Genomic DNA, 15,522 nt, shown 5'->3' with positions numbered 1-15,522 from the left:
AGTTTCTGAGAATATAGCACCTGCTCCAAAACACACATCCCTTGATTACAGTACACCTGCTAGCATAATAAACATGACACAAATCAGTGACCAAAATATACTGAATAAAATCTTAAATACTTCAGTTCAGTCGCTCAGTCGTGTCCGACTCTTTGTGACCTCATGAATCACAGCACGCCAGGCCTCCCTGTCCATCACCAACTCCCGGAGTTCACTCAATCTCATCGAGTCGGTGATGCCATCCAGCCATCTCATTCTCTGTCATCCCCATCTCCTCCCACCCCCAATCCCTCCTAGCATCAGACCCTTTTCCAGTGAGTCAGCTCGTCACATAAGGTGGCCAAAGTACTGGAGTTTCAGCTTAAACAACCATTAGGTTCACAGAGAATGCAATTAAGTCCTTTGCATTCAGGACCTCAGCATTCTTAATGTGCCTGGCTCTCATGACGTAGAATTGTTTATCTCCAGTAAGATCCAGTAGGGAAAAATTACTCAGCTAGTAAGAGCTCAGGCTCAGCATTCTTAACTTGGCTTTGTTGACCTGATCTGTATAACTGTGTTACTTAGGAAAAAAATCACCTAGTGAGGATATGCATAGGAGACAAGTGACTCTTCACAAAACACACGACTCAGGTGTGAGCAGGGAACTCAGACAAACATTCAGCAATGGGAACTGAGGGACTTCAGAAAGCCCCAGGAGACCACCCTCAAGAATAACAAGGGCCCTTGGTACTTCAAAGATGTACCTTTAATCTTTGCACCCTTAGTGCATGCTGACCATAATGGAATTCTTCCCTGATGGTTCAGGATATTGGCATTGCTTACAGATTCCACTGCAGAAGCCCAATGGACAGAGTAAATGGTTCAAAATGGAGCACAGACTGAATCTTTATAATCTCAGAATGCCTCTGGAACTTAGTTTGATGTTTTAACCAAATCCCTGATACAGAGTGACTTGTGACTTGTAACAAGTGATTCCTTGACATGTGACTCCTTTTCATCAAAGTCAGCCACCACCAAAATGATCTGATTATTTGAAGTCTTAAATGATTTGGGTTCAGGTTAGTTGGGAAGTCAGATATTATCCAATATTATCCAATATTCATTTACCCAGTTAGATTTTTTGAAAGAACCAAGATTGATTAAATAACTTAAGAAACCAACTCTTATAATTGTATAATAGTCAATTAAAGAGTGTTAAATGATTAGCAGGAAAGTTCAAATGTATTTTAAGAAGTTGACTGCAGGTCATTTTTTCACAACTCAAATTCCAAAGTTTTAAAACTACAAGGTCTTCGCACTTGCTAATCTCCCAATTGGAATGCCCTTCCCCTGAATGCTCAGATGTCTCAGCCAGGTGTTTATTCAAATCTCCAGTGAGGTCTACCCTGACCATTCTATTTAAAATTGCAGCCCAGGCCCCAGACCAGCCATCACTCTCACTAATCTCTTTCTAGACTTTGTTTCCCTCCATAGCTCTCATCATCAGGGGCTTTCCTGGTGGCTCAGTGGTAAAAGAATCTGCCTGCCAATGCAAGAGATGAGGGTTTGATCCCTGGGTCGGGAAGATCTCCTGGAGAAGGAAACGGCAACCCACTCCTGTACTCTTGACTGGGAAGTACAGTGGAAGAGGAGACTGCAGTCCATGGGGTCACAAAAGAGTCAGACATGACTGAGCATACACAGAAATAGTTCTCATTACCACCTGACACATCGTTTAGTTTTGATTTGTTTATCATCTCTCTGAAGTACTATGGCCGCATGAGAAAACAGGGTTTTTGTATGTTGTCCACTCCTGTATCCCTAACACCTAGAATAATGCCTGGCACTTACGTTTGAGGTGAATTAATTAAAGACACCAAGTGCATGTACCTCCCACAATCCAGCAACCCCACTCCTGGGCGTACATCCCAGAAAACTCACACACGGGTCTATAAAAGGACTGACGTGAGCATATTCACTGCAGAATTGTCTGCAAGGTTAGAGAGGCAGGGCAAACCAGCCGCCCATCCTTATTATGGGTCTCTGCCGAATACAATTCAGCAGGCAGTTAACAAACCAGGTTTACATATAGGAACATGGCTAGATTCTAAAACCATGGTGTTGAGCAGAAAAATATTTAGGAAGCAGGATAAAATCTAGAACATGATGCCAAAGAAAAAGCACACAGCAGAATAAGGATGTGGAAGACACAGGAATTGTTCTTTGTTAAAAAGAAAATGGGAGGGGGTGGTTTTGTAGGAATCTTTGAAGGATTTCAGACAGCGAGTCACACTGCACACTGCATCATCTCCACCTCTTAAGCAGAGCCTGACCCCAGGGCCCAACCCTCAGGTCTATCACCCTTTCTTGAGCACAGAAGCTCTGCTCTGGCTCAGTCCCTGCCAAGATGCATGAGCGATTCACCGGGAGACATGGCTCTGGCAACTCTGATGATAATGGGATGCAAAAGTTTAACAATCACTGGCCAGAGACAGTCTCATCTCAGTAGCAAATGTAAGGTCTGATTACAGTCAAAATGTCAAAAAAATTATTTGGGGAGAGTGAAGAAGGAAAAGACTAGGAAACATACTGTCAGTTGCGATGGATGAGAGAAAATCCAATATGCTTTCTTTCAAGTTGTTTTGCCCTTGTCTTATAAACTCAGAACAGAGTGTCATTCTTTTTCTTACAAGAATATGTGATCCAGAGAACAATATTGTAGGTTACTCCTTATAACTTCAAATTGTAACTTTAAAGAGAATTTAAGTTGAATTTAAATTTTAACTCTTAAAAGAAAAACAAAGGTTACATTTTTATAAGATTTAGATAAGATTCATTTTATGAGACATATATAATGCATATATATGTCTATCTATACAATGCTTATATATGTATATAAATAAACCATATACACATATGCATGCACATTCTCAGAGTTCCTCACTCAAAAACAAGTAGGAGGAGAAGGTTGATATGTAGGAAGCCCTAGTCACTGGCCAAAATATTTGCAGAGAGGACAGATAAGTAGATGATGCTTAGAAATAATCTAATCTGCAAGGGCCCTCTGATCCTTCTCCACTTAGATTTATTTGGCCAAAAAGTTTGTTCAGGCTTTTCTGTAATATGTTATAGAAGAACCTAAACGAACTTTTTGGCCAACCCAATATCGACTTACTGTGGCCCCCTATTTTGTTTATATGTGAAACTGATTATCTCCACAGCTCTGATCCTCCCTTGAGCAGAAAACCTACACACTTGCTGTATGAGTCCCTGCTCGTAAGGACAAACTAAAATGTGATAAACATATAACAAAGCCCACCACTGTCCTCTTATGAAATGAACATTATCTAAATCACAAGGTAATCAAATCACCATCAAACCTGGCATTTAAATGACTTCCTGAAAGACACAATGAAAAATAAAATACTGAACACTGATATATACCATTGAAGATAATCCAGCACAGGTGCTCCTGTGGCAAAGCCACCTGCATGATGAGCCTGAAGGAGGACAAGATTTGCAGACAGTGGATCACAGATTCTTTATTCTGCAGGTTCACATCACTGTCACAGACCAGCTCGTAGTTGCAAATATTTTTGCCATTTAAAGCATGAAACTGAAACATATGAGAAAAAAAGAATATAAATAATGTTTACACAACTCAGGAAAGCACCTCTTAAAAGGTAAAAAAACTAAAATGGAAACAAATTAAGCGTAACTAACTCAATAGATCAGTAGTGTACAGGAGACTGAATGTTTGTGTCCTTCTAAAATGTATATGTTGAAACCTCACCGCCTGCCATATGAGAACATAGCGGGAAAGCAGGCCCTCACCAGACACGGAGTCTTCCAGCCCCCTGATCTTGGACTCACCAGTCTCCAGAACCATGAGCAATAAATGTTGTATAAGCTATTTCTGCTTTATTGACTATACCAAAGCCTTTGACTGTGTCGATCACAATAAACTGTGGAACATTCTGAAAGAGATGGGAATCCCAGACCACCTGACCTGCCTCTTGAGAAACCTGTATGCAGGTCAGGAAGCAACTGTTAGAACTGGACATGGAACAACAGACTGGTTCCAAATAGGAAAAGGTGTACGTCAAGGTTGTATATTGTCACCTTGCTTATTTAACTTATATGCAGAGTACATCATGAGGAACGCTGGGCTGGAAGAAGCACAAGCTGGAATCAAGATTGCCGGGAGAAATATCAATAACCTCAGATATGCAGATGACACTACCCTTATGGCAGAAAGTGAAGAGGAACTCAAAAGCCTCTTGATGAAAGTGAAAGAGGAGAGTGAAGAGGTTGGCTTGAAGCTCAACATTCAGAAAACAAAGATCATGGCATCTGGTCCCATCACTTCATGGGAAATAGATGGAAAAACAGTGGAAACAGTGTCAGACTTTGTTTTTTTGGGCTCCAAAATCACTGCAGATGCTGATTGCAGCCATGAAATTAAAAGACGCTTGCTCCTTGGAAGGAAAGTTATGACCAACCTTGATAGTATATTAAAAAGCAGAGACATTACTTTGCCAACCAAGGTCCGTCTAGTCAAGGCAATGGTTTTTCCCGTGGTCATGTATGGATGTGAGAGTTGGACTGTGAAGAAGGCTGACCGCCGAAGAATCAATGCTTTTGAACTGTGGTGTTGGAGAAAACTCTTGAGAGTCCCTTATACTGCAAGGAGATCCAACCAGTCCATTCTAGAGGAGATCAATCCTGGATGTTCATTGGAGGGACTGATGCTAAAGCTGAAACTGCAATACTTTGGCCACCTCATGCGACGAGTTGACTCACTGGAAAAGACTCTGATGCTGGGAAAGGTTGGGGGCGGGAGGAGAAGGGGACGACGGAGAATGAGATGGCTGGATGGCATCACCGACTCTGTGGACATGAGTTTGAGTGAACTCCGGGAGTTGGTGATGGACAGGGAGGCCTGGCGTGCTGTGATTCATGGGGTCGCGGAGAGTCGGACACGACTGAGCGACTGAACTGACTGACTGAACTGAAGCCATCCAATCTCTGGATTTTGGCTATAGCAGCCTTAGTGGACTAACACACGGAAAGAAACTTGGTAAAATAAGTTTATTCTAATCATACACTTAGTTAAGATCATCTTTCCTTAGTCAAAAAAAATACAAAGTCCTACTCCCAAGAATATAGGATTGAATCAATTTTTAAAAGTCTCCCTAATGGCATGCTAACATACTAATTCAGATGTTATGTATGTACACAATTCTGTCGGCAAATGTTTGTTGAGCACCTCTGTTTGCCACACTCTGCTAAGTAACAGGGAGTCACAGATGAGGAAGACAAGGCTCCTGACAGAGGAAAAACCCTTCCAGGCACACACAGTGTTAGGGATGCTTAAGGTGACTGCTGCGGTCACTGATCTGAAAGTCTTTTTTAAAGTTGGGTAAGAAGGCTTAAGACAAATTGAGCTATAGAAGTGGTCCATCGTTAGAACATGGACACCATTCCAAGGAATGTGGACTAGTATTTGATTTACACTTTTTAGAAATGAGTTCTGACAAAAGTATGAAAGATGCAACGCAAATGGGGGACAAAGCTACATGCAAGAGGTTAGCAGAGATCAAAGGCTTCTGAGGTTGTCCTGAGACAAAAGGACCCTGAAATGGGGCTCTGAAAGTGGGGATGAAGAGAAAGGAAAGAGCTAAGTCTTATCTAAGATCTATGGCATTTAGTGACCAATTAGAAGTGAGAGGTAAGAGAGAGGAAGAGGCTTGCAATGGTTTTCTGCTTGGGTGATGGCCTGGAGCCAATTATTGGAGAAAAGACATTTGTTCAATTTGGGACATGTTGATTATGAGATCTTTATGATGTTACCTGGATAGATGGGGAGTTCAGGAGAGTGATTTAGGCTAGAGAAACATCAGAACTACTAAAGCTGTGAGAGTGTAAACTCAATAACACAAATGAGCCTTATTCTACCAGGCAGATTGTCTGCTTGGATACATGTGTTTCCAGCCACCACGAAACTGATTTCACAGCTAGGGAGGTTGAGTGTAAGCATGATAATACAATAGTATAAGAGATATGGAGGCCTGGGCCAGGGTAGTGGGGGGGAGGGGCGGGGGCTCAAAAGTTCCAACTTTTCATTCAGCACTCTTCCCAATGGGGCACTGAGATATTACAATTTCTAATATATATTTGGTCACTCAGATGGCCAAAATACGTTACTCATATATGTTTGTTCTTCATCCACAGTTTCTAGCTCACAGCCCCCCCAAACCCTTGGAATTGTTTTAAGTGTTGAGAGTGACAAAGATCTTTGGCTCTGTTAATGAGGTAACATTTGGAAAGTGGCTGAGGATGAGGATTAAGTTGTCAATGGAGCCAACCATGTGATTAGAGGTTTAGCACTTTCAGTCCCATCCCCTGACCTCCAGGGAAGGGGAGAGGGGCTGGAAGTTGAATCTACAACCAATGGCCAATGATTCAATCACAATTATGCGATGAAGCCTTTCTTGGACTGCAAGGAGATCAAATCAATCAATCCTAAAGGAAATCAACCCTGAATATTCATTGGAAGGACTGTTGCTGAAGCTCCAACACTTTGGCCACCTGATTGGAAGAGCTGACTCACTAGAAAAGACCCTGATGCTGGGAAACATTAAAGGCAAAAGAAGAGGCAGCAGAGGATGAGATGGTTATATAGTATCTCCGACTCAATGGACATAAATTTGAGCCAACTCCGGGAGATAGTGGAAGACAGAGGAGCCTGGCATAATACAGTCCGTGAGATCTCAAAGAATTGGACATGGCTTGGTGACTGAACAACAATGAAGCCTGCATAAAAACCCAAAAGGATGGTGTTTGGGAAGTTTCCAAGATGATGAACACATGGAGGTGCAGGGAGTGGGGTGCCTGCAGGGGCCATGGAAGCACCACGCCCTTTCCCCATACCTTGCTCTATGTATCTCTTCCCTCTAGCTGTTCCTGAGTTACATTATGTCCGTTTATAATAAACCTGTAATCTAATAACTAAAATGTTTTCACAAGTTCCATGAGCCACTACAGCAAATTATTGAACCCAAGGACGAGTCGCAGGAACCTCTGATTTATAGCCAGTCAGTCAGAAATAGAGGTAACAACTGGAGCTTGCACCTGGCATCTGAAGTGGGTATGGGATGGGGTGGAATGGGGAGGGGCTTGTAAGACTGAACCTTTAACCTGTAGAATCTGACTCTGTCTCCTCATAGAGTCAGAATCGAGTTGAGCTGTAGGACAACCAGCTAGTGTCCCAAGAATTATTTCTTGGTATCAGGATCCCTACTCCTCCCCTCCATACAATTTAAGCACAAACTCACATTGCCCAGTATTCTCATTCATGCACTTGTGTCACAGGCAAACTGAATGTGCCTTCAAACATGCTTTGACATTTCTGCTTACTAAACCACGTGTTGTTTTCAAGACCTAGAACAATCATTAAGTTTGGAATAACACAGCCTCGGATTCAGACGAATTAGGGTTCAAACACCAACTGTGTCTATTGCTTTAAAACGACTGGGTTTTTCACTCTCCAATAAACCTCAGTTTCTTATCTGTAAGAGAGGCATAATAGCAGCCATCTCTTAGGACTGCAATGAGGCTGCGCGGTAACAGTTCACATACAGCATTGAGAGGACTACCGAGCACATGGCAACTGCTCAGGCAGTGCTTCATTCGGAAGCAACTAACACAGCAAAGCTGGTACACTAGCAGAAAGCATGCTTTTTTCATATCGAAAGATCTACGTTTCCTCTCCAGAGTCACTAGTTATTATACTGTGTGATTAGCTTTCTTTTTCTCTCTTCTACAATAGGGATAATAACAGTATCTAACTCATAGAGTTATTGTGAGGAGCCAATGTTTTCCAAAGTACTTTGAAGAGTAAAAGCATTCTACCAATATTAGTTATAATAATAATAATAAAACTGCCTACTGGATGAATAAGTGATTATAGTGACAAAATCTCCAAAGCATCTTTACAAAAGTTAAAAAGTGCACTTTCTCATCCAGCACAGAAAATATTTATTAAGCAACTTATAGTACACAAGTAAATACCACGCTAGGCAAATGAAAGACACTGAGAAGCTGTCAACTAAAGGACAGACGGTTGCATAGCTAAGCATAAATGGTAGCTATTTTAGCTACCACTTTCATCTTACTGTATGTGCTGCAGTTTTGTCTCCAAAGCCTTTTGGGAAAAAGACAGCTTTGAATTGATTCACGTCTGCTTTATTCTCATCAAAGTTGATGCTGAACTGCTGAAGATATCTGCCATAGCACTGTAAAAGGGCCAATTTATATTCCTGAAATAAAAAAAAGGACTCTATGAAGGTTTTAAAATACCATTTTTCTTATCATTATTAAAATTAAATGATATTCAGTTTCCCAGGTGGCGCTAGTGCTAAAGAACCCACCTGCCAATGCAGGAAACAGAAGAGACATGGGTTTGATCCCTGGGGTCGAGAAGATCCCCCAGAGGAGGGAATGGCAACCCATTCAGGTATTTTTGCCTGGAGAATCCCATGGACAGAGGAGCCCGGCACGGTCACAAAGACTCAGACATGACTGAAGCAACTTAGCACACCCAATGTTCATATTATTCTCAATGATGTTAATGTTGACAATTACTATGACCACCATTACTTCCACCATGACATCATTATTAACGTTATCACAACTATTTCCAAACACACACGTGACAGACACTGTTCTTGGCAATTCATGTGCATTATTTAATTCTCCTCACAACAAACCAATTGTAAGATGAGACTTCAAAGATGGGGATACTCCCCAGGGCATTGTGTGTGGTAATACCTAGATATACTCAAAATCCAACAGGTTCAACCTCAACAGAGTAATAGTAATCCACCAACTCAATCACAGAGGTGGAGGAGCTGTTTAACCAGCCTTGCTTCTGATACCTCCTAAGCTCCAAAAAAGAAAGGACAGGTAGGGGAGGGCAGCTAGGGAAAGGAGAAAAAATGGGGGTAGGTGGAGAAAAGAAGGAAGAGGAAAAAAAGGAAGGAAGGAAAGAGAGAAAGGAGAAGAGAAGATTGCAGGTAATGAGTTGGCTCTTTCATGTCCCATTTCTGAAGTTACATCAGGACCAGTCTGAGCTGTTGTTAGTTAACGATTCTCATCAGTTCTAAATCATGCTTAGGTTCCCATTACAAAGTCAGATGCCTCATTTCTGAAGCCCACAGGGCACAGCCGACCTGGAGAGTTTCAGGGCGGTGGATGCCAGCAGGGCTCCACAGATGAGTCAGCTACAGCCCTTCCTCTGCTTCTTCCCATGCGAATGTATTTCCAGGAAGAGCAGCTGCCCTGGGTGTGAACTGCCTCTTGGGCTATCTTGGCCCTCCGCAGATTCAGAGTCAAACGCTCTTTTGTTCCTATTTCTATTGACTTGTTTGTTATTTGCTCACTAATTAATTCTGAATCTTTTCCATTCTAACTTGATTCACATAATGAATTCAAATCTAGGTTCAAAACAAAAGTAGTCCCACAAGATGAGCTTTACTGTAACTAAAATAAAAATAGATTCTAGAAACCAAAGTAACCACTCAAGTTTGTTTCCAGGGGTATAATACCTTTACCGGCCCACTTTCCCATCAGTGAAAAGTAGTTAAAACATTTTATTTCTTTAGTAAATCTTTATATTCTACCTGAAATACTCTGAATGCTTGGCCACTACCCATTATCAACTTGCTTTATCAACTTCTAACATGTTCCTTCTTCCTCCCTCCACCCACCTGGATACTTCTGAAACAACCTCAGACCGTGTTGTGTATCACCAGTTCCTTATTATGGAATCCTCCAGGCAAGAATACTGGAGTGGGGTGTCATTTCTTTCTCCAGGGGATCTTCCTGACCCAAGTATTAAACCCCAGTCTCCTGCGTTGCAGGCAGATTCCTTACCATATGAACCACCAGGGAAGCCTCATTACATTGAGAAGAAGCGTAAAAATAAAGAGCAGGGTTAATTCTTGTGAAAACTGTTATTCCATTTCACATGAATATAGCTTACAAGTTGGATCCCACTTGGGTTTCTTTTTCTGTAGTTTCCCAAACTCTGCATTTTCAAGTCTCAGAACCATGGTCCAATTACATGGAGCTGAGAGGATTCTTTAATTTGGGCAGCTGAAAATAGATCTTAGTGCTCCCTTCTGCAAGTTCCTCTGCATCTTTGCCTCTATTCGGTAAATTTCCCTCCCAGACCAAAAAGATTCAAGCCCAGAAAATAGAAATGGAGGAGGAAAATGAAGCTGAGAAACTGTAGACTGAGAAGATTTGAAACTGTGCCCCCAAAGAGTTAAGAGAAGCTCATCACAAATAGAAATTCATGAGCTTGTCTTACAGAACAACAGATAAGGGAAGAGTTTGTTAAAAGCCCTTTGTTTGTAAACTATCTTCACTGATTAAGGTAGCTTTAGTTAATTTTTTCTCTTTTTTTTCTCTCCTTAATTGCGTACCTTCCCAGCTTCATGGCAGAAAGTGAAGAACTAAAAAGCCTCTCGATGAAAGTGAAAGAGGAGAGTGAAAAGCTTGACTTAAAACTCAAAATTCAAAAAACAAAGATCATGGCATCTGGTCCCATCACTTCATGGGCAAATAGACGGGGAAACAATGGAAACATTGTGATAGACTTTATTTGGGTCGGGGGGGTACAAAATCACTGCAGATGGTGACTGCAGCCATGAAATTAAAAAACCCTTGCTCCTTGGAAGAAAAGCTATGACCCACCTAGACAGCATATTAAGAAGCATAGACATTACTTTGCCAGCAAAAGTCCATTTAGTCAGAGCTGTGGTTTTTCCAGTAGTCATGTATAGATGGGAGAGTCGAACTATAAAGAAAGCTGAGCACCGAAGAATTGATGTTTTTGAACTGTGGTGTTGGAGAAGACTCTTGAGAGTCCCTTGAACTGCAAGGAGATCCAACCAGTCCATCCTAAAGGAAATCTGTCCTGAATATTCATTGGAAGGACTGATAGTGAAGCTGAAATTCCAATACTTTGGTCACCTGATGGGAAGGACTGACTCCTTGGAAAAGACCCTGATGCTGGGAAAGATTGGAGGCAGGAGGAGAATGGGACAGAGGATGAGATGGTTGGATGGCATCACCGACTCGATGGACATGAGTTTGGGCAAGCTCTGGGAGTTGGTGATGGACAAGGACGCCTGGCAGTCCATGGGATCGCAGAGTCGGACACGACTGAGCGACTGAACTGAATGGACAGCTTCAGGCTGTCCAGTTGTTTTACAGGAGCTAGAGTCAGCTCTTGCCTAGAGCCAGCCAACTGGGGGATGGTTGGGACCCCCAACCCTAAAATTAGGCCTGCCCAGGCATCTCTTGACCAGCCTTTTGACGTCAGAGGCTGAAAAGCTCTGGGCTCCCATCAAGCTACGCACCTCCATTTTGAATACACACATAACTCAGGTGCACCTGTGCAGAACTCTGACTACCTCACCTTTCCCCCTACCTCCAATCACCTCTCCCTGAGCCTAAGACCATACTGTTGATATCTCATAAATATCCCAACTCCCTTGCTTTCCAGGAGGCAGATCTGAGACTTGTTCCTCACCTGGTTGCCTTGTGAATAAACTGTTTCTCTGCTGCAAACCTCAGCAGCTCAGTACTTGGCTTGCTTCACATCAGGAAAATGGACCTGGCTTGGTAACAGACAGAATACCTCCCATGTCTGGCCTAAAATCACTTTGTATAAAATAACACTTGGTCCAAGGATCCTATTAACACATGTGCTAGAGACTCATATTTAACTTGGAATAATTTGGGCCCAAGCCAGAGGTTATGGGGAAAAATTCACATTTTCATTAACTGAAAACCCAGCCTCAGTGTGGTCTTATCAAACTAAGTCCATGAGTCCGCAGCAATCCAAGACCCGGGCATTGATAATGGAACTAGAAATAAGGCAGGAACTCGGCTGGAATTCAACACTGAGTAAGAACTGGGGCTTGTATGGAATGACTGCTGCAATTACATACAGCAAAGTGTTGAGAAGGAGCTGAAGGTCATTGAAAAAAGGCACCTGGAAGCAAGCAACACAGCAGCAAGGCCCTGCAAGGGCTGTGGGCAAGGTCAGCCATGTGAAAAACAACAGGAAGTGGTGTCTGGGCTTCTTTGTATGAGGTAGGAACATGATGACTCAGCATTTCCTGTTGGGCGCCTACCACACCCTCTGGTAACTATGGGCTGTGCTCCTGCTCAGCCTCAGCCAACTGTTTTTCTGTTCAGGAACCTCTCACCTCTGGAGAATCCCAACTACAAAATTTAAAAGTGAACACTTTTTCTGTCACTGTGCCTCATTAAAATTTTTACATATTCCCTTGGATTTTTCCAACGGGGGGTGGGGAATCATGTAAAAGAGGAATGCTATCCAATAATAATAATTAGCCAAATAAGTTTCATTTGGGCTCTTTTTACTCCAGAGGTACTTACTTTCATTTCACAAAGGCTATCTCCAACCTTCAGAAGCTTCTCGTTGTAATAGGCAGCTGGCAGCCGGGGGGCGTATTTGGTCCAGATATTAAACAAAGAGGTGGCACTGTAAAAATTATAAAATAAAACAATATCTTCAAAGTCAGCAGGAAACCTAAATTAATTAGCAAGCAATCTTTAAAAACTTACCTTGTGCTAAGTCTTTTTTTTTTTAACTTTTTATTTTGTATTGGGGTATGGCCTGGCGTGCTGTGATTCATGGGGTCGCGGAGAGTCGGACACAACTGAGCGACTGAACTGAACTGAACTGAACTGATAGCCAATTAACAATGCTATGACAGTTTCAAGTGAACAGGGAAGGGACTCAGCCATACAGATACTTGTATCCATTCTCCCCCACACCCCCCTGCCATCCAGGCTGCCCCATAACATTGAGCAGAGTTCCATGTGCTGTACAGTAGGTCCTTGCTGGTTATCCATTTTAAATATAGCAGTATGTACATGTCTATCCCAAACTCCCTAACTATCCCTTCCCCCATCCTTCCTCCCTTGTGCTTTCTAATGTGCCATATTGTCAATGTCTAATTATTAATAAATGTAATTGTGGTTATAAGTATTATTTCCTTTGTACCAAGCACTGACAGCTCTTTATATACATTTTTAATGATTTTATTTTAAAATTTTTATATTTTTACTGAGATATAGTTTATAATGTTTCAGATGTACTACATAGTGATTCACAATTTTTAAAAGCTATACTCCATTTATAGATATTATCAACCACTGACCATACTTCCTGTGCTATGCAATATATCCTTGTAGCATACATAGTAGTTTGTACCTGTTAATCCCCTACCTCTATCTTGCCCCTCACACCTTCCCTCTCCCCACTGGTAACCACTAGTTTGTTCTCTATGTCTGTGAGTCTGTTTCTTTGTTATTATAGTTACTAATTTGTTGTATTTTTTAGATTCCACATATCAGTGATATCATAAAGTATTTGTGTTTCTCTGGCTGACTTCTTTCACCTGGCATAATGATGCCCCCCAAGTCTATCCATGTTGTTTCAAATGACAGGATTTCATTCTTTTCTATGGCTGAGTAATATTCCTCTGTGTGTGTGTGTGTGTGTGTTCATGTTAGATTGCTTCCACATCTTAGTTATTATAAATATTTCTGCTATGAACACTGGGACTGACTCTTTGTATGCATTTTTTTAAATCAACTTTATTTTTAAAAGTAGTTCTAGATTCACAGAAAAATTGAGCAGAATGTATAGAGATTCCCCCATATACCCCTATCTGCGGCACATGCACAGCCTCCTCCATTATTAACATTACTCACCAAAGCAGTACATTTGTTACCATTAACACACTGACACATCATTATCACCCAGTGTCCCTAGTTTACATTAGGGTTTATTCTTGGTGCTGTCCATTATATGGCTTTGGACAAATGTATAGTGACATGTATCCACCATTGTATCATAGAGAGTAGTTTCACCACCTTAAAAGTCTTCTGTGCTCTGCCTATTCATCATTCGCTCCCCACTAGCCCCAGACAACCACTGAACTTTCTACTCTCTCCATAGTTTTGCCTTTTTCAAGATGCCATATAGTTGGAATCATATAGTATCAATATGTAGCACTTTCAAATTGGCTTCTTTCACTTAGTAATAAGGATTTAAGATTCACCCATGTTTTCCCATGACTTGATAGCTCATTTCTTTTTAGCACTGAATAATATTCCATTGTCTATATATGCCACAGTTTATCAGTTTACTTACTGAGAGACATCTTGTTTGTGTCCAAGTTTTAGCTATTTGTATAAAACTGTTATAAACATCCATGTGCAGATTTTTGTATGGAATAAGTTTTCAGCTCCTTTGGGTAAATACTAAGGAGCGTGACTACTGGATTATATGGTAAGAATATGTTTAGTTTTATAAGAAAACATCAAACTGTCTTCTAAAGTGGCTTCACCAATTTGCATTCCCACCAGCAATGAATGAAAATTTTCCCGTTGATCCACATCCTTGTCAGCATTTGGTATTGTCAGTGTTCTGGATTCTGGCCTTTTAATAGGTGTGCAGTGGTATCTCACTGTTGTTTTAAGTTACATCTTCCTGGAGCATCTTTTCATATATTTATTTATCATTTATCTTCCTTGGGTAGATGTCTGCTAAGATTTTTTGCCCATTTTTAAAATCAAGTTGTTTGTTTTCCTATTGCTGAGTTTTTAAGAGTTCTGTGTATATTTTAGATAGTAGTTCTTTATCAAATAAAAGTCTTTTGCAACTTTTTTCTCCCAGTCTGTGGCTTGGCTTTCATTCTATTGACAGTGTCTTTCAAAGGGCAGAAAATTTTAATTTTCATGAAGTCCAGTTTATCAATTCTTTCTTTCATGGATCATGTCTTCAGTGTTGTACCTCAAAAGCTACTGCCAAACCAAAGGTCATCTCGATTTCCCCTATATTATCATCTAAGAGTTTTATACCATAGAATTTACATTAGGTTTGTGATCCATTTTGAGTTAATTTGGGGGAAGGATGTAAGGTCCATAGCTAGATAAGGTTTTCACATGTGGATGTGCAACTGCAGCACTGTTTGTTGAAAGACTTTGCCTCATTGTACTGCCATCACTCCTTTGTGAAAGACCAGTTGACTATATCTACATCCATCTGGGCGCTTTATTCTGTTCCTTTGATCTGTTTGTCCATTCTTTCCCCATCCCATGCTGTCTTAGTTAATGTAGTAAGTCTTGAAATCAGGTAGTGGCAGTCCTCCAAATTTCTTCTTCGATATTCTGTTGCCTAATCTGGGTCTTTTGCCAATGTGAGTATTTTTCATTTCATTTTCATAACTGAGATGGGTAGTATCAATATCCCAAATATACAGCTGATCAAACTGAGGCAGGGTACATCTATACTCTTAGCCAGCATATAACTGTGCCTTCCAATCCTCTGGAATCTAAACTCCCTGAGAGCAAGGACTTCATCTGTTTAGTCATTGCCCAGCCCCAAGAGTAGTGAATATCTAGTACCTGTCAGCACTCAATACATAC

The 15,522-nt window shown here is 41.2% G+C and overlaps 1 protein-coding gene across 2 annotated transcripts in view; it reads right to left on the bottom strand.

Annotated features, from left to right (window-relative positions):
- Positions 1–15,522, bottom strand: part of CFAP54 (cilia and flagella associated protein 54) — a 321,117-nt gene that overhangs the window by 297,881 nt on the left and 7,714 nt on the right. For both annotated transcript variants that reach the window (XM_088837126.1, XM_055395985.2), the window contains exons 2-4: positions 12,460–12,565; positions 8,160–8,303; positions 3,427–3,598 (exon numbers count right to left, since the gene is read on the bottom strand). In XM_088837126.1, coding sequence (XP_088693252.1) covers positions 3,427–3,598; positions 8,160–8,303; positions 12,460–12,565 — 422 coding nt within the window. The remainder of the gene's footprint in view (positions 1–3,426; positions 3,599–8,159; positions 8,304–12,459; positions 12,566–15,522) is intronic.

This window comes from Moschus berezovskii, chromosome 6 (assembly GCF_049115385.1).
Source record: "Moschus berezovskii isolate FMDL1 chromosome 6, NW_MosBer_1.0, whole genome shotgun sequence".
In the NCBI taxonomy this organism is placed as follows: Eukaryota; Metazoa; Chordata; class Mammalia; order Artiodactyla; family Moschidae; genus Moschus; species Moschus berezovskii.
The sequence above is the reverse complement of the archived record's forward strand: the minus strand, read 5'-3'. Positions and strand labels throughout refer to the sequence as shown.